Source organism: Ursus arctos, unplaced genomic scaffold, assembly GCF_023065955.2.
Source record: "Ursus arctos isolate Adak ecotype North America unplaced genomic scaffold, UrsArc2.0 scaffold_13, whole genome shotgun sequence".
Classification (NCBI taxonomy): domain Eukaryota; kingdom Metazoa; phylum Chordata; class Mammalia; order Carnivora; family Ursidae; genus Ursus; species Ursus arctos.
Genome location: NW_026622797.1, coordinates 52,171,106 through 52,190,909, shown reverse-complemented (window position 1 = coordinate 52,190,909; position 19,804 = coordinate 52,171,106). Strand labels below are relative to the sequence as shown.

Below are 19,804 nucleotides of genomic sequence, written 5' to 3'. Positions count from 1 at the left end.
TGGGCTAAGAATCAACACAATGAGGTTAGAAAGTACAACCTGGGGGCGCCTGGGTGGCTCAGTCGGTTAGCTTCCGACTCTGGGTTTCGGCTCAGGTCATGATCTCCGGGTTGTAAGATCGAGCCCCAACCCCAGCTCAGGCACTCTCTCTAAAATAAATAAATCTTTAAAAAGAAAAAAAAAAAAAGTACAAACTGACACAAATAGAGTTTTTTTGGAGATTGTTTTAAATGTTACCACAACTCTGCTCATGCAAGTGGTCTGAATTTTAATACTCTTCTCACAAGTCTACTGCAAAGAAAGACCTTACAGAAGAAAAGAAGGGAGGTTTAGATGCCACATTCAATACTTACCGTTTTCCTGTGCAATTCTTGTCATTCAAGCCGCCAACCTTGTTTATGGCAGACCAGGCTGTGAGAGCTACATATGGCAAAGAGGCAGCTTGGGTATGAGTGAGTGATTTGGGCTTGAGAGAGACCTAAATTTGAAGACAACAGTGAAAAATAAGCAATGACGTGCAAACCTATGAACACAATTAAGTATATTTATCTGCATGGGAATCCAACTACTTTCATCGATAGGTCTATAACATTCTGCCAGGGTCCGTGTTTACTACATATCCTACTCCAGGATTATCCCTAAGGAATATTCTAATGACTCAACCTGCCTCACAGAGGTTCAGTAATATTTTATAGGCTACATTATCAGATAAAGCTGCTTAATTCTTCATAAAGAGACCACATTCAATAATCCCATTAGTTCTGACTATACCCAGAAATAAATCCAAATAAACCTTGAGCCCTCATAAACACATTCTAATTTGTTTTTGAGATCAGCTGCTTCCTTTACTCCCATTTAGTGGAAGATAATCTTGCCAGCCTTTCTCTAATCTCAGTAATACCCCTTTTTCCCTTCCTGCCCTCCCTTCTGTAGCCAATTTCCTCAGTGTTAACCCCTTTCTCTCTATTCAAATTGTCAGGCCACCTGACTGTATTTGATTAGACTGTTTTTAAAGTTATTTGAAAAAGCCTGATACTCCCATGCTTCTGTTGATGATTAACTGGTATGCTCCATTTGCTATATTGGGTTTCAACTGCTTATTCTGGGTAAAACTGAGAAACCCAGCAGGGTTTCTAGATCTCACTCCAAATCCCTGCTCCGTGAGACAAAGAGCCACTTTGGCAGGCCGTGTTACTAAAGGACATCAAATACTTTTCTTTTTTTACTCATTTCGAAAGTTCCTATTCTCTATCTTAGCTCTTTCAAACCTACCCATAAAACACAAACCCGATGTGAAAAGCAACCAGTTATTTCAGAGATATTTGTCAGTCTTTGTTTATCCTTTCTAATGGCATTTCAGCATGGAGTTGGGGAGTTACCTCATTCCCACTGACTACAACAAACTCCGACAGCGTGCCTTGTTTCCAGGGAGGAACTGCAGCCCAGACCTGCAACACACGACTTCATTAGAAACGTATTTTCTGACCAAAGCTCAGCGTGAGGGCTTTCCCCAATACAGACCCCACCCTGTGAAAAAGCACAAGTCAGCAACAGGCCAAGCAAAAGAGTTATTTTTACACGATATAAATGTAGTACTTAGCATGATTCTGAATTTATCAAGTCAAACCACACTGGAAGCAGATGCTAATAAATCCTACCATATTTACGGACTACTGAGAGTACTGGTAAGAGCACAGCCTCTGGGGCTTGAATTCTGGCTCTAGCACTTACTAGCTGTGGGACCTCTTTACAGCTTGGCTTCCTCATCTTGTAAACTGCGCCTAACTGTACTTACCTCATAAGGATTAAATGTGTTCTTTTATGAAAAGCAACTAGAACAGTATTAGCTATTATTATGAGCTCAACTTTAATTTCTTGGTATAAAAGTTCAAAGTGACAAGTGACAGGTGATTATACCAAACTTTAGCTATTTTAAAACCATCTAACCCATAAGGTAGAAATTGCCATTTAAAGACTTCAAGAAAAAAAAAATTGTCCCAATCCTACATATTTTAAAGTCTTGCAATTCTTAAGTACTAGATTTAGAAAGCTCGAGTACAGTCAAGCTCTTTGGAATTGTTTGTGAAAAATATAACAACAGAACCAAGAAAATGAGGGTTCTAGCCAAAGCTCAATATACTTGAAGGGAAAAAAAAAAAAAAAAAGTCAAGAATACGGATACACTTCCAAAAGAAGGAAAATGAAATCTCTATATTTAGAAAAGGAATTAACTCACCTCATCTCCGGGCTTGAAGTACTTCACCTCGAGTCCACATTCCATTACCACACCAGAGACATCCCGACCCAGGGTCAGGGGAAATTCTTCTCCTTTGGTTTTAATATGTAAAGGATCACGTTTCATATTTAAAGCCGTAGCTCCATAACCACCTGTGAAATACAATTTATCGGTTTCCTCCAAAAGAATAAATGATTTAAAAAACCCCTACAGAGTTACACACCAGATTCTAGATCCTCAAGATGTGGATTATAAAATAATCAACCTCACCACTGTTTTTCATCATCGCACTTGAAAGCACAAAAACAAGGAATGTTGTTCTTTACAAAGAAAATTACTTGGAAAGTTATAACCACTCATTCAACTAAAGCTACCATTGCTCACAAGGTTTTTGAAATTTCAATTTTGAAACTGCCTTCAGAACTTTTGGTATTTTCTTTTATAGTTTTATTCTTTGAAGATGGTTTCTTTTATTCATTCATGAACTTTTTAAACAAAATCATTTGGTGCAAATCTAGTGAAGAAGATAAATGTTCAAGCTGTTTGAAGTTAACAAATAGTATCAAATACTATATCCATGCCTAACATCGGTCTAGGAATAATGTTCCCCACACCTCCAAAAATGCTTCTAGAACATCTCTGAAATAAGTGCATAGATTTGAGAGTGGAAAAGAAAACAAAAACAAAAAAAACCATTTGCTACCTCTATTCTAAGTCAGTTAACTACTTTATTATATGTATTTTTATTTATTAAATATTTACATAAATACCAACTAAGTAGAGCTGAAAACATTCTAATCATAACTTCCTTGTTTCAAATGAATTGGCTATCTAAGATAACCCAAAGTAGTTTATTACAAAGTTTCAACATGTAAGATGACTTTTCTAAGACACGAAATTGTTATAGCCACTTCCGCTTGACATTTCTCTGAGAACACTTCTGCTAGGTTAGGCTCTTCAAGATAAGCACTCTTTCCACCTTTCTCGTGTCATGTGCCACAATTTATGTTCCGAAATCACTAAACCACTCCATGAGTTTCCCCTTTCCCCCCACCCATCCGAAGAGGTAACACATTAGATCTTAAGGATGAGAAGAAACCAGCAAGGGAGACTGAGAAGGCCTGACTAGAGAAGAGGGGGTCCCTAAAGGCCAAAGGAAGCGGGTCATTTCAAGAAGTCAAATGCTGGGGCACCTTGGTGGCTCAGTCCGTTAAACCCCTAACTCTTGGTTTCCACTCAGGTCCCGATCTCAGGGTCTGCACTCAGTGGGGAGTAGGCATGGGGAGTCCCTCTCCCTCTGCCTCTGCTCCCTACACCTGCTTGAGGACTCTAAAAATAAATAAATCTCAAAAAAAAAAAAAAAATCAAATGCTGACAGGTAAGACAGTTTTTCAGATAAAGTCAAAAGCTGCCAATAGGTTTTTTTAAAAAGCCAAACCAAACCAAACAACTGGATTCAACAGCACAGAGGTCTTTGGTGACGTTGACAGCAGTTGCTGTGGCCTGGAGTGCTCGAAAGACAATGGAAAGGGAGGAACTGGAGACCCGAGACCCTTCAACTCTCTCAAGTAGTTCTGCTATGAAGGGGAGCACAGAAATGAAACTGGACTGGAGGGGCACAGGGGAGACGGAGAAAGGATTTTTAAGTGTTTCTTCTCCCTCTTTAAGAGGGGAGAAATAACAGCAAGTTTGTGTGCTAATCACAATGATGTGGTAGAAAGGGAAAGATTGAGGATACAGAAAAGAATTTCTGCGACAGTGCTCCTGAGTTGATAGAAGGGGATGGAATCAGGAACCCACATGGAGGGCTGCTCTTAGACAGGAACCAGGAAGTTAATCCATATAGCGGGAGGGAAAGGTGGGTGGCTTGCAGAAGTTGTTTTTCTAAAAAAAAAAAAAAAAATCAAGACACATGGGAGAGAGTGTTTGAAAAGGTGGGATAGTCCCAGAAAATCTAAGCTGATGGCCACCATGCCAATACAACACATCTGCCATCTGGCTAGTCAGGAGTGAACCCGCCATCGGGGGGACAAACAACTTCACGTGGAATACTCTCGGAAGGCACGTTTCACTCTTCCTGTCTTACATTCCTCTTCCATAATTAAAACACAAACAATTATTCACTGAAATTCCTATGTGGTATGAGCAAGGTGGGTATTTAGCTATGTCAGAGTGTAGCTGCTGTTTCAGAGATACACAAAAGGCTTTAGTCCTTTCTGAGGTACAGAGCCTGCAGGACAAGGCTGCCCAAGTTTTCTTGGTCAACTGAGCAGCCCTGCCTCACTGGTACTAGCCAAACAAGCCCCAAGTCCAGAACGCAGCTGACAGTGAGCGAGAACCTGCTCAGGGACACAGATAAATGGGGGCCCTTAGGAGCTTCATCCCATTGTTAGAGGTTGCCAGTTTAACTGGCTCAGAGTTGGGACGATTTGGAAAATCCTAAGGTCATCAATTTCAGAGACTTTAATCCTATCTAAAGAAATCAAACATTGTTGGTATGATGCTGTTGGCTATATATTTTTTCTATGTTAAGATTCATTTATTTAGCCATTTACATGATTTATGATTTTATGGCCAATAATAGTGGCTATCTTCAGAAAAACAGCCTGGCTTCATTGGTCCTTGCATTCTTGTTAAGGGACATAATGGCTTCCTACAGTTTATAATCTTCTACTCACTATTTTATTTCTGCAAGCTGCCATTTCAGGTATCTCCTTCAACAACAATCACACATTCTCCAAAAAAGGATCCATGAGCAGGAAATAAGATAACTTACAAATAATATTACTTGGTTAAGTTATAAAAAAAACTAGTAAGATGTCTCAAGAATACCATATAAAAGTAAAACAATATTACATTGTTAAATAGGAGCCAAGAAAGTCAAGATCCAGGCACCCTACTGAAAATTAAGATGTACACAAAACAAATTGTGCACGTGCATTCAGAGAAATTAAAAGTTAACAGATATAAAAGAAGACAATAGGTACAAATTACTCAAGGCTAAAACACCACTAATTTTAGTTTGCAATCTTTAGAATGAAAATATAAAATGACGCAAAAAGAAAGACCGAATGACAACTACATATGTGAAGCACTGAAACAGGCAGTGGTTGGCAGAAGGTGGGATCTATCTCCAAAGGATTCACAGTCAAAGGAGATGAAAAAACATACTGATCGTTGGATATAAGCCTACCACTTAAAGACAAAGCCTATAGAAACTAAATTATCTTCATACCCAATGTAAATGAATAAAGTAAAACAACATACCCAACAAGTAGTAGCACCTCTTACTTCAGAGCAAACAAAAAGAATACAAATGTGGATTTCATGGGACAATCATAGCAAAGACATTTCAACTCATCCTTAATAGGAAGCTTTCTAGCTATAAGCACTTGAAGAGTCCAAGTCTTTCCTCAAACTCCTGCCCCACAAACACCTGTGTATTAGCTATTCCTCACACTGTCTAGATTGCCACAGTCCAACAGAAATATAATGCAAGCCACATATGTAATTTTAAGTTTCCTAGTAGCTACTAAAAAAGAATACAATTAATCTTAATATTTTATATAATATATTTAAAATAGTATCAGGTCAACATGTAATCAATATAAATTATGAGATAGCTTACATTTTTTTCTTACTGTTTGAAACCCAGTATGTATTTTAGACTAACATCTCAATTCCAACTACCCATATTTCAATTGCTCGACACTCACCTGTGACGAGTGGCTACTATATTGGATAGCCCAGGTCTAGACATAGTCACTAAGCTAAAAATGGCAACATTAAAAATTGGAGTCAAAAGACCTAAAGACCAAAGGGGTACCTGGCTGGCTCAGTTGGTAGAACGTGCAACCCCTGATCTCAGGGTTGTGAGTTCGAGCCCTGTGTTGGGTATTGAGATTACTTAAAAATCAAATCTTAAAAAACAAACAAACAAAAAATAACCTAAAGACCACAGCACTAGACTTTATTTCCCTGATCCAGCAGTTCCCCAAGTTTTTTTTACATCCCCAAGATCTTTTTGAGGAGCCTAAGAGGTTTTTGAGGGTTTTGTTTTGTTTTGAAGATTTTATTTACTTGAGAAACAGCAAGAGTCAGAGCCAGAGGGCACAGAGGGAGAGGGAGAAGCAGACTCCCCACTGAGCAGGGAGCCTGATATAGGGCTCGATCCCAGGAACCCACGATCAAGTCCTGAGCCAAAGGCAGATGCTTAACCAACTGAGCCACTCAGGCGCCCTGAGGTCCTTTCTTTTCAACTACCTGTATGAGGCTGGATTTCTTCACTAACTTCAAATAACATATTGCAATAGGTTGAATACAGAAGTTCATGAAAATCCATCTGTCTTGCTTATCTGTTTGCTTTCTGGTTTAATAAAAGTATAAAATAATGATACTCTTCTCACTAAAATTTTTTTTGCTTATTTTGGAAATAGTTATTTTTCATTGTAAGCACTTGTTTTTCATTGTAAGCACTTTGAAGTAGACCCTATGCTCTACCAACTACTACTTGTTTCAGTGATTCACCTTTGTAGTTGTCTCTCATTTTTGTCATTTTTTTAAAAAGATTTAATTATTTGCGGGGGGGGGGGGCACGCACACTTGGAGCAGAGGGAGAGGAAGAGAGAGAATCCTCAAGCAGACTACCCACTGAGCACAGAGCCCGACATGGGGCCCAATCCCAGGACTCTGAGATCATGACCTGAGTCGAAATAAAGAATTGGCCACCTCATCCGCTGAGCCACCCAGATGCCCCTTTATATCATTTTATACTTCTATACTGATTTAATTTTGTAATGTTAACACCAAAGGAGTTTACTGCATTTTTAAAGGAATAAAAAATTTCAATTTGCTCTTCTAATTTCTAGTAAGGTAAATACTGATAACTATAACTCGCACAAACAAAAGCCCATTGTAATTATCAAGAGGCTAAAGAGATCTTAAGACCAAAGAACTTGAGAATTGACATCCTAATCATCACACAGCTCCTGGTAAATAGGAGGAAGAATGAAGAAATGTCACTCTCAACACTTTCAAAGTTCTCCATAAACTTCACAAAATGATTCATTCTATCATTAATTCTAATTTTGTAATTGGTTTATATAAACCAAGAAATTTAATTAATCTCGCAGAGTTCACATACAGTAACTGTTACAAGGCAATCTGATAAGAACTCTAAGTTACACACAGGCTTCAAAACACAGACCTAGGTTAAATTGAACTGCATAGGGCCCCTTATTTATTTATAACACAGAGGTTAACTAACCAATCATTCCAGGAAAGTTTTTAAATTTTTTCAGAAGACATGGGTGAGGAATATTTTTCTCATTGTTTTCCCAAAGTTAAATTCACAAATAGTAATCAATCTTTTCAGCACTATACTAATTGCATGGTGTATATATTTTTAAGGAATATAGTGCTCTCCAAGCTTTGTCAATATTCCCCAGCAGAAATTAAGATGGTAACATTCCCATTTAGGATAAAGCGCACAGGAAAGGGTATTTTAACTGCCGAGGTCAAAATGTAACAGCAGAAATGAGGAAAGTACTGTGTCCATACCATATCTGGCACCTGTCCTGCTTCCACCACTGCATCAATAAAGATGTGAATAGTGGGAGAGCAAAGAATTATTACAAAAATGCAAATTCTGAACTGATGTGAAAACAATCATACCTCCAAAACCTACAATGGCCCTCAGAATACCATCAAGTTCCCAGGAGAATATAAACAAAAAGTTAGCTGTGGAACCCAAATTAACTCAAATTCCAACTTACATTTTAAGGAAGCATGGAAACATTTCAAAAGGTGTATTTACTTATATTTTGCAAAAGACTAAAGCATACCATGAACACTGCAATTTCAAACACTTGATTAATAGTATCTGAGATACTGTCAAATACTTAAACTATTCCTTCGTGTTAACCAGTGTAGTCAAATAACAACTGATTTTTTAAAACTGATCCCTGATGAAATTCTGAATTAAAGAAAGGAAGGAAGGTAAGGAGGAATGTCTTTCAAAAACTTACTTCTCATATTAACATCTATAGGATTTACACTTGCAGCGTGAACTTTGATAATAACTTCATTTGGATAGTGTATAACAGGTATCATCATGTTCTGAGTAAATCGAAGGACTTCATTCTTCCCATATTTATCTATCACCCAGGCGGGCATGACAGTGCTCCTTGGAGAGGTAGTACTGATCTTTCTAACTGAAGGCATTTGTTCGGCGTGGCTTCTCCAGAAGCAAACCGCAGTACGTGGATTTCTTCTAAGTACAAAGGTCTTCAGAAATTCCATCGTGAACGGTTGAATTGCGTGCCCTAATTAAAATGCATTTAAATGGGATCGAACTCTAACCCGTGAGTTAGGTCAAATTCTGCCAAAGACACCAGCCTATTTCAAAGCTGTGAATTCAAAAATGAAGTCAGCCTAACGAATGGAGCAAATGAAGGAAGAAGAATATGGAATTATTCTGCTCTTCCCATCTGAAAAGCCCCAATTAACGTTCCAGTCAACATTCTGTCCATTCTCCTCCTTCCTTACATCCCCACCCCTTTGAAAAGCAAAAGCAAAACCCCTAGAATCAAGCCCTGTCCCGGGAGCCCCCGGCAGCATAAGCAAACTCCGCTCGCGACGCCACAGAGAATCCAAGGCTCCCCGACACCCTCTGAGACCCTAACCCGAGTATCCTTACGACCCGCTCTCCTTCGCCGTAGAACTTGCTTTGCGGCGCCAACCAATCGCGTGCAAGGATCATTTCCCCCAGCTGCAATTCGACCAATCTAAGTACTCGGTGTTGAAAGGTGCAGTGACGAGCGAAGATGGCTGCGCCCGTGTAATCCCGGCGCAGGTGTTGACCTCCCTTATTCCTCCTTGCCACCTGGGCCTTGTGGTGGCAGGCTGGGCACGAGGACCATGCTGGGCCGGACCCTCCGAGAAGTGAGTGGAACTGGCTGCTGAGGGCCCAGGGAGGTCAGAAAGATACGCGGAGTCCGTGGACAAGGAGCCCCCGGGTCTGACCCGCATCTTGGTCAGCCTCGCCGTCTCCTTTCCGGAACTGGGTGGGGGCTTCAGACCTTTGGGGCCTTCAGCTGTACCCCCCCCCCGTACCCATTCTGGAGTTAGGACCTCAGCAGGGGAGACTTACGTAGCGCGGAGCTGTGCGGCAGTGTACACCGGCTTCTCTCAATTAGACATTTGCTAAGGCCTGGGTCAGATCCCTGATGGATGGCCTCTCAGAGTGGGCTCCGCCCGTCCACTTCAGTCTCCTTCTGTCCCCGGCACTCATCTGAAGCAGTTCTCGCTAAGAGGCTCAGCAAATCTGTACTTTGCAAAATACAACCGAGTAATTTTTAGTTCCCCTGCCTTGACCTGTTCTTTAGACTTCAAGTACCACCAAGATACCAGTGATTTTCTCACCTGCGTTTTCATGTCCTAGACATCATTTTAAAAAACTCTAGGCTAATATTTGTAAGTGCTCTCTGGACGGCTCTTCCAAATGCCCCATAACCACCTCACTTAATTTAACCAAAGTTGACTCAGCATTGTAACACGACCACTTCTTCTCTCTCAGTCTCCATCTTAAAAAAACAAAAACCCTGATTTCTGAATTCTTAATATTCTCTTTTTAATGGCACAATTCTTATCTCAGTTGCCCCTACATTCTTTTTCATCTGCCAGATCCAGTAAATCACTAAACCCTGTTAATTCTGTTTTGAATTTATGTCTGGAAATTGTTTTTTACACTTACTCTGCTGTTAGGGCTTCAGTTCACGTCTTCTTGCTTCCTGGCCGGTATCTCAACCTTGAGGACTGTCTACAGGCCCACTCTTATAAGAATCACATCAGGCTCTTGTTAAAACCACAGCTGTGTCCCACTTGGGCAGCTCTGTGAGTTGAGGACCAGAGTATATGGTTTAACCAGAGCTGCAGGTGATTCTGCTGATAAGTAGGAGTTGAGGACCTACCCTGCCTTCCATCTTCCTGTTGTATCTTCACCTGGGAAATATTCCACCCTCACCCCCATATGGTAGCCTTTTAGAGAGCTATAGTCATAACTTAAAATTGACTGGCATTTAATAATAAATAGTCCTTCCCCAAAATACATTAGTATTTTACCATCTTAATATGGGTTTTGGCCTTTACTACATTTTTCTGTGCAGCAAATTCCTCTACTAAAGAATCCGGTTTGTTCTTAAAAACAAAACAAAACACACCAAAAACATGTTTTAAAATGAAATGCAACCTATAAAAATACAGTATTTCCTTTTTCTGCCCTTTCCACCCTCAACACCCCCCCGCCTTTTGTGCCACCCCTTTCTGATGTTGTTGAATAAGCCACTGTGAGAAACAACTTTTGCCTCCAGGGGGAAAAACCAATTAAAGCTGACCTAAGGTACACAAGAGGTTGCCTGAGCAGGATTACTTTCACTTAATAACACCTTTAACAAATATTTGTTGATGCCTACTGTGTGCAAAACGTTATTTGGTAGTCATTTTCCCAGCCCAAAAAATATCTTCTCTCCACTCTGTATTTTTTCCCACATTATTGTACTGATGTCCCAAATTCTACCAATTAGAGGCTAATTAATTTAGTACACATTCTCTTTTAAATATATAAAGATGCCTTGGAGGGTTGCATAGTTTATTCACCCATTGTTGTGAATTACAGTAGTTTAATAAAATTTCTCTCCATCACACCCTAGTTGATATAATCAATTGAAGAAAGGGAAAATTTGCTGAGGAGGAAATTTGGGAGAGGAGCTGGAAACTGTAGAGTTTTGAGGCAATGTTGGACACCTAAGCTAGGCTTAGGGTAATAGAGGAGGCCTAGAAGGAAGCACTAAAAGGAGGTAACATGCCAAATAGGAGATAAAAAGTCCTATTTGTTAAGTTTTATGTAGGTACATTCAGGAAAGAAGAGTCTCACTTTCACTTTCCTCTTGTGGCATAATGCCAGTGTTTATAGGAGCCAGACACCAGGCTAATCTTAATCCTAAAGTTATTAATTACATTTTCAATAGGCTTGTTGGGGGTCTACCTAAGAACACTTAATTATTGTTCTATGGGAAAACAGTTTCCAAATATTAAACAACTCAGTTATTCATTCATTCAACTAATATTTAGTGAGCACTTCTGTGTTCCAGACACAGAATTAACATTGAAGACAAACAGAAGTTCCTGCCCTCATGAAGCCTGCATTTTGTGGGGAAACAGACATTAAAGAAGTTTTTTTGTTTAAGTAAACAATATAATCACAGGTAGTATAAATACTACAAAGATTAAGCAGGCCACAGCATGAAAACTATTGTGGGGAGCCAGATGTCTTGGAGTGGTCAGGAAAGGTTTCTCTGACTGAATATAGTTAAAGTCCTAAAGGCTATGAAGGGTGAACCCTGCGAAGGCCTGTAAGAATAGTAATCCAGGCAGAGGGAACAGTAAGTGCAGAGAGTCTGAAGCAAGAGCAAGCTTGACATATTCAGGAGTTGTAAGAAGGCCAGCATGCCTGGAGAAATAGGGGAGGTGAGGTTAGAAATATAAACAGCAGCCAGATCATGGAAAACTTTAGGCCGTACTAAGGAGTGTAGATTTATTCTAAGTGTAATGGGAAGCCTCTGGAAAGTTGTTAGTATGTGGATATGATCTGATTTAAAATTTAAAAAGCTCCTTCAGGTTATTCTTAAAGATACGGTCTATGGGAAAGCAAGTGAGGAAGCAGGAAGATCAGTTAGAAGGCAAGAGATAATGGCAGCAGAGATGGGGTGGCCATAGAGGTAATGTGAAATAGGTGCTGTTTTTTAAGTTAGGGCTTGCTGATGGATTCGATTTAGAGTTTGAGGGAAAGAGAAGAATGAAGGAGGATGGTTAGGTTTGGGGCCTGGGCAGTTGGGAAAATGGTAATATCAAGTTGGGGAAGAGGTTCCCCCCCCACTTTTTTTTTAATTGAGGTATAATTGACACAGAACATTATATTAGTTGCAGGTATATGACATAATGATTTGGTATTTGTATACACTGCAAAATGATCATAAGTCTAGTTTTTCCATCACCATATAAAGTTACAGTACAATATCGTTGACTGTAGTCACCATGTTGTACATTATATCCCCATGACATTTATTTTATGACTGGAAGTTTGTACCTCTTGTACCTTCTTCCATTTTGCCCATCCCTTAACCCACATATAAGTGAAATCATATGGTATTTGTCATTTAATGACTTGTTCCACTTAGCATAATACTCTCAAGGTCGATCCATGTTGTCACAAATGGCAAGATCTCATTCTTTTTTATGGCTAATATTCCACTGTATATATACCATATCTTTATCCATTCGTCCATCAGTGGACACATTGGTTGTTTCCATATTTTGGCTATTGTGAATGATGTTGCAATGAACATAAGGGTGCATGTATCTTTTCGAATTAGTGTTTTCGTTTCTTCGAATAAATACCCAGAATTGGAATTGCTGGATCATATGATAGTTCTATTTTTAGTTTTTTGAGGACCCCCATACAGGAAAGATTCTTTTTTTTTTTTTTTTTTCATACAGGAAAGATTCTTAAGAAACATATTTGGAAGAAGGAAAGTAGTCAAGACTTCTCTTCTGGGCATGTTAATTTGGAGATGCCTGCTAGCTGTCCAGGTGAACATGTCAGTTAAGCAGGTGGAGATCAGAAAAGCAGCTAGCTATGACATAAATTGGCCAGAGTATAGAAGATAATAATTAAGTGTGTGGCCAGATAAGAACACCCAGGGAGTTGAGTACAAAAATAGAAGAAGGCCTAAAACTTTCCAACATTTAGAGGTCAGCAGTAGGAAGCAGAGCCAGGAAAGAGACGTGAAGGAATGGTCAGTAAGGCCAGGGGAAAACTGGGTCTTAGTTTCCTGAAACACAAGTGAAAAAGCTTCAAGAGGAGAGTGCTCTCAAGTTGAATGCTGCTGAAAAGTACTTGTAAGATGAGGACCGAGCAGTGACTGCTGGACTTAGGAATGTGAGGTTGCTAGTGATCCTGACGCAATTTCTTGAAACATTGAAGACAAAAGCATGAATGGAGTTATGTTAATGGGTACCAGTCAGCGGGACACTCAGGCCTCAAGGGCTCTCCTGTACCTTCAGCATTTATCAAGGCAATTCTTTTTAAAAGATGGTTCTTTTCCTAAGTGAACTTCTGGTGCTCTCTGTAAAGTTAATAGTATAGTGGTCCACAATATGGGCTTTGGAAACAAGAACAGGCCTTGGTTGAATCCCAGCAGCTCCGCTACTTTCTAGCTTTGTGACCTCAAGCAGGAACTTTAGTTTTTTTATTTGTAAAAAGAAAATAATAATATCAGCCCCTCATAGTGGATGTAAAGATTAAATGAAATATAAAGCATCGGTGGGTGGGGGGAAAGGTGAAATAGATGATGGGGATTAAGGAGGCACTTGCTGTGATGAGCACTGGGTGCTGTATGGAATTGCTAAATCATTATATTGTACACCTGAAACTAATAGAACACTATGCTGACTATACTGGAATTAAAATAAAATATTAAAAATCTAAAAAAAACAGATATAAAGCATCTAGGATAATGCCTAGAACTAAGTGCTATGGCTGACATAGGGACAATTTTGTTACAGGGACAAATTTACTAAATTATATGCATTTATAATTATCTCTTTCCCTAGTTTCTGAGAAGAGTGGCTCCTGAGGAGTTCTTAATTTTTCTAAGAAGGTATATTATTTTTCTCTTGCTGCCTTACAAATTAATATAAACTTTTTGGCTTAAGATAATCCTATTATCATCTTACAGTTTTGTGGGTCAGGAGTCCAGAAATGGAGTAGCTGGGTTCTCTGCTCACAAGAGTCTCACAAGGCTGAGATCAAGGGGTCAGCCAAGGCTGAGGCTTCATCTGAAGCTCAGGGTCCTCTTTCAACCTCATTGGTTGTTGGCAAACTGTTTCTTTGCAGTTGTAGGACTGAGGTCCCATTTTTTTGTTGTTGTTGTTGACTGTGTGGGTGGTTGAGCAATGAGCTGAGTAGACAGGAGGTGTGGTATAACTAAAATTGAGGTTTTGGAGGTTTTAGAGATACTGGTAATGATGTAGTCTGAGCTGAGTTGGTAACTGGGGCAAGGTGAAGGAAAAGTCTGTCTGAAATGAGGTCAAGAACTGAGAGGCCAGGTGTCAGTGTACATTACTTGAAGTCTGAAGTCAACCAGAATAACAACAGGAGCCACTGTAAAGATGAAAGGGAGCTAAGTGCAAAAATCTTCAATGAGTGCAAAGGAGTACTCCGGAGACAGTGGATTCACACCCCAGGGAGAGTGCTATAAGCTCCTCTAAGGCCTGTGCTTCAGCTGAGCTGGGATTCTTTTTTTTTTTTTTTAATGTTTTGTTATTATATTATGTTAGTCACCATACAGTACATCCCTGGTTTCTGATGTAAAGTTCGATGATTCATTAGTTGCGTATAACACCCAGTGCACCATGCAATACGTGCCCTCCTTACTACCCATCACCAGTCTATCCCATTCCCCCCCCGAAGCCCTCAGTTTGTTTCTCAGAGTCCATAGTCTCTCATGCTTCATTCCCCCTTCTGATTACCCCCCCTTTCTTTATCCCTTTCGTCCCCTACCAATCTTCCTAGTTCTTATGTTCCATAGATGAGAGAAATCATATGATAATTGTCTTTCTCTGCTTGACTTATTTCACTTAGCATTATCTCCTCCAGTGCCGTCCATGTTGCAGCAAATGTTGAGAACTCGTTCTTTCTGATAGCTGAGTAATATTCCATTGTATATATGGACCACAACTTTTTAATCCAGTCATCTGTTGAAGGGCATCTCGGTTCCTTCCATGATTTAGCTATTGTGGACAATGCTGCTATGAACATTGGGGTGCATATGGCCCTCCTCTTCACTACGTCTGTATCTTTGGGGTAAATACCCAGTAGTGCAGTGGCTGGGTCATAGGGTAGCTCAATTTTTAACTTTTTAAGGGACCTCCACACTGTTTTCCAGAGTGGCTGTACCAACTTGCATTCCCACCAACAATGTAGGAGGGATCCCCTTTCTCCACATCCTCTCCAGCAATTGTTGTTTCTTGCCTTGTCAATTTTTGCCATTCTAACTGGCGTAAGGTGGTATCTCAGTGTGGTTTTGATTTGAATTTCCCTGATGGCTAATGATTTTGAACATTTTTTCACGTGTCTGTTAGCCATTTGTATGTCATCATTGGAAAAGTGTCTGTTCATATCTTCTGCCCATTTTATGATTTATTTGTTTCTCGCGTATTGAGTTTGAGAAGTTCTTTGTAGATCTTGGATACCAGTCTTTTATCTGTAACATCTTTTGCAAATATATTCTCCCATTCCGTGGGCTGCCTCTTAGTTTTTTTGACTGTTTCCTTGGCTGTGCAGAAGCTTTTTATCTTGATGAAGTCCCACAAGTTCATTTTATCTTTTGTTTCTCTTGCCTTTGGAGATGTGTCATGAAAAAGGTTGCTTTGGCCGATGTCATAGAGGGTGCTGCCTATGTTCTCCTCTAGGATTTTGATGGATTCCTGTCTCACATTGAGGTCTTTCATCCATTTGGAGTTTATCTTTGTGTATGGTGTGAGAGAGTGGTCAAGTTTCATTCTTTTGCATGTAGCTGTCCAGTTTTCCCAGCACCATTTATTGAAGAGACTGTCTTTTTTCCACTGGATGTTTTTTCCTGCTTTATCAAAGATTAGTTGCCAAAGAGCCGAGGGTCCATTTCTGGGTTCTCTATTCTGTTCCATTGGTCTATGTGTCTGTTTTTGTGCCAGTACCATGCTGTCTTTGTGATCACAGCTTTGTAGTACAGCTCGAAATCCGGCAACGTGATGCCCCCAGCTTTGTTTTTCCTTTTCAACAGTTTCTTGGCGATTCGGGGCCTTTTCTGGTTCCATACAAATTTAAGGACTATTTGTTCCAGTTCTTTGAAAAATGTCATTTTGATCGGGATAGCATACAAATTTAAGGACTATTTGTTCCAGTTCTTTGAAAAATGTCATTTTGATCGGGATAGCATTGAAAGTGTAGATTGCTCTGGGTAGCATGGACATTTTAACTATGTTAATTCTTCCGATCCATGAGCATGGAATATTTTTCCATCTTTTTGTGTCTTCCTCAATGTCTTTCAAGAGTGATTTATAGTTTCTAGAATATAGATCCTTTATGTCTCTGGTTAATTCCAAGGTAACGTATGGTTTTTGGTGCTATTGTAAATGGGATGGATTCCCTAATATCTCTTTCTTCAGTCTCATTATTCGTGTATAGAAATACAACTGATTTCTGAGCATTGATTTTGTGTCCCGCCACATTACTGAATTGCTCTATAACTTCTAATAGTTTGGGAGTGGATTCTTTTGGGTTTTCCATATAGAGTATCATGTCATCTGTGAAGAGAGACAGTTTGACTTCTTCTTTGCCGATTTGGATACCTTTTATCCCTTTTTGTTGTCTGATTGCTGTTGCAAGGACTTCTAGTACTATGTTGAATAATAGTGGTGAGAGTGGGCACCCTTGTTGTGTTCCTGATCTTAAGGGAAAGGCTTCCAGCTTTTCCCCCTTGAGAATGATATTTGCTGTAGGCTTTTCATAGATGGTTTTTATGAGATTGAGGAACGTACCCTCTATCCCTACACTCTGAAGGGTTTTAATCAGGAAAGGATGCTGTATTTTGTCAAATGCTTTTTCTGCATCTATTGAGAGAATCATATGATTTTTGAATTTTTCCTTCGGGATAAAGTCTAAGACGCTGATAGATTTGCAAATGTTGAACCACCCTTGCATCCCAGGGATGAATCCCACTTGGTCATGATGGACAATCCTTTTAATGTACTGTTGGAGTCTATTAGCCAGGATCTTGTTGAGGATTTTGGCGTCCATATTCATTAGGGAAATCGGTCTGTAATTCTCCTTTTTGATGGGGTCTTTGCCTGGTTTGGGGATCAAGGTAATATTGGCCTCATAGAATGAGTTTGGCAGCTTTCCTTCTGTTTCTATTTTTTGAAATAGCTTTAGGAGAATAGGTATTATTTCTTCTTTGAATGTTTGGTAGAATTCCCCAGCTGAGCTGGGATTCTTGAATGAAGGGGGAAGAGGAAGGCATTGGGGAGTGAGGAGGATGTCTGCCTGCACATTCTCCCTTCCCCCACTGGACTCTGGTCCATGGTGGGTAGAAGCTAAAATGGTCATCTCTTGAGAAAGCTGCAGGAGAAGCAGGGGTCTCAAGGAAAAGCCTACTTTCCATTAGAGAAAAGAAGTCAGGGAGAACGAATTTGGTTTAACAAAAACCTCTACGTAGTGGATTTCATCTTATATTCAGATAACGCCACCTTCAGTTTCGCCCCAGGGAAGTTCCGCTGTTCTATTTCACACTCCTTATGCGCAGGCCTTCTAGCTAGTTAGCATCTTTGTTTTCATTTCTCTTCTCCAATTCTCTTATTGACTTTCTCAAATCTGATTTCCTAAGAATGGTCCTAATGAAGATCAGCACCATTTAATATGAGTGCTCCTGGACAATCTCATTTCTTGCCCTTGTAACCACAACCGTAGCTCCTTTTCGCTTGTATTCTTATCCCAGCCGGCAAGTCAGAAAGCCGCCTGAGGATGGCAGGCATTAGGAGACGTCAGGGGAGGAAAAGAAGGAAAGAAAGTGAGGCATAATTTTCGTCATTATTACAGTTTGGCCATGGCATAGCCCAGCTGCCCTGCCCCTCCCTGAGTCCAGCCCCCAGCCGCCCACTGGCAGTGCTTTCCTCCTCTTGCGTATCAGCCTTAGGGGACCTCTCCGTGGCCTATTCCCCCTGCTTTGCTCCTCTAAAACCCTCAGCCCTAAGAATACCACTGCTTTGATGATTTATTCAACAGCTGAGAGCAGATGATTTGCAGATTTTCCCCTCAAATGCTAACTCCTGTCGCCTGGTGGATGTAGGACACCTGGTGATGCAGTCAGCTCCGAGGATAGACGAAGCTTGCGCTAGCGCAGAGAGAGATGGTGAAAGAGCACGTGTGACGACGTTCCCTCTACCCTGTGCTGCTGTGTGGCTTCAGACAAATCACTAGCCTCTCTGAGCGTCAGTTTCTGCATCTGTAAAATGAGCTTAGTAAGGTCTAACTTACGTGGTTGCGTTAAGGCTAAGCGAGGTAGTAATGCACATAAAGCAACGGCATCTGGCCCTTGGTGAATGCTCAGCAACTACTCCTCCACCCAGCCACCTTCTCTCCGAGCCCCCATCTCATCCAGCTCTGTTCAGATGATCTGCAAAGCTTTGGTGTCATCTTTGACTTGTTATTCATTGCTTTTATCTGATTAGCAAGTACTTATTATTACTTCCTCCAGGAAGTATTAGTCATCACTTCAAGCTTCGCTTACTATAAACATAGGTTCTGGTCACTTGTGGTGCAGTTTATCTTAACACTTTCTTTACTGGCCTTTCTAATGCATCCAAGGCAGGATTTTGGAGAAGTTTGTTTTTAGTTTGCTTTTGAACCCATATTTTATAAGCATTTCTCTCAGTTTGTAGTGGCTCTACCTGAATTCTGCGGTAAAATATAAAGATCTCACTTCGAGCCACAAGGCCCTGCAGGGCCGTGTCCCATCTGTTACTCTCGCTCTAGTTTGTCTGCGTTCCGGCCACGCCACCCTCCACACAATCTACCCCCACCCGTGTCCCACCCGCGCTAAAGCCTCTACTCCTGCTGGAGGGGATGGCACCTAAACCCCTGCTCTTGTGGGTGCAAACCTGACTTAGAAACAGCCCGTTGCTCAGCTCGGGCGACGACTGTCGTGCCCCCCAGCCCCTACTCAAGCTGATGGGCGCATTACCTCATTCACGACACTCCCGAGGTGTAGAGTTCTCTTGGTTTTGAATCCAAGCTTCACTTCAAAGTTTTACACTTTGCCACTCTATCTGCCCACTCAGTATAATACTCGAAACTTCTGCAGCCTCCGTAAAAGGTTTCTGAACTGTATATATTACAGGTTTCTGCAGCACTGAAACAAGGCCAAATTACTCCAACAGAGCTCTATCAAAAATGTCTCTCCCTTATCAAGAAGACAAAGTTTCTAAATGCTTACATTACTGTATCAGAAGATGTAGCCTTAAAGCAAGCTGAAGACTCGGAGAAAAGATACAAGAAAGGTAAATTACCCTGAATTATACTTAATTGGCATATCCCTAGAGAAAGAATTTAATTGACTGTAGCAGTCTCCATTTGGCAAGTGAGGCTTTTTAACATAAAACCGTGATTTAAAGAACTTGCCATGGTACAATAAAAATAAGGCTAATGTGTATGTGATGCTTTCTAATGCCCAACTGTAATAATTTCTAACATCGACTTGATTTATGAAGAAGTATCTTTACCAAACTAACAGTTGTTGTAATAACTAGTATTAATGTGTCTTTATATTCTGCATATAGCTCCCATTCTTTTGGCTTTTTAACGCAGGTCACTCACTTGGGGATTTAGATGGAATTCCCATTGCAGTAAAAGACAACTTTAGCACTTCCGGCATTGAGACAACATGTGCATCAAACATGCTGAAAGGTAAAGTT

The 19,804-nt window shown here is 40.4% G+C and overlaps 2 protein-coding genes across 2 annotated transcripts in view; one reads left to right on the top strand and one right to left on the bottom strand.

The window, feature by feature from the left end:
* The window catches only part of RTN4IP1 (reticulon 4 interacting protein 1), a 51,355-nt gene extending 42,383 nt beyond the window's left edge, over nt 1–8,972 (bottom strand). The window contains exons 1-4 of the mRNA XM_026511712.4: nt 8,263–8,972; nt 2,237–2,388; nt 1,380–1,448; nt 354–478 (exon numbers count right to left, since the gene is read on the bottom strand). Coding sequence (XP_026367497.2) covers nt 354–478; nt 1,380–1,448; nt 2,237–2,388; nt 8,263–8,536 — 620 coding nt within the window. The 5' untranslated portion in view covers nt 8,537–8,972. The remainder of the gene's footprint in view (nt 1–353; nt 479–1,379; nt 1,449–2,236; nt 2,389–8,262) is intronic.
* A 61-nt stretch (nt 8,973–9,033) lies between these two features.
* Nucleotides 9,034–19,804, top strand: part of QRSL1 (glutaminyl-tRNA amidotransferase subunit QRSL1) — a 31,914-nt gene continuing 21,143 nt past the window's right edge. The window contains exons 1-3 of the mRNA XM_026511711.4: nt 9,034–9,178; nt 19,231–19,390; nt 19,698–19,796. Coding sequence (XP_026367496.1) covers nt 9,155–9,178; nt 19,231–19,390; nt 19,698–19,796 — 283 coding nt within the window. The 5' untranslated portion in view covers nt 9,034–9,154. The remainder of the gene's footprint in view (nt 9,179–19,230; nt 19,391–19,697; nt 19,797–19,804) is intronic.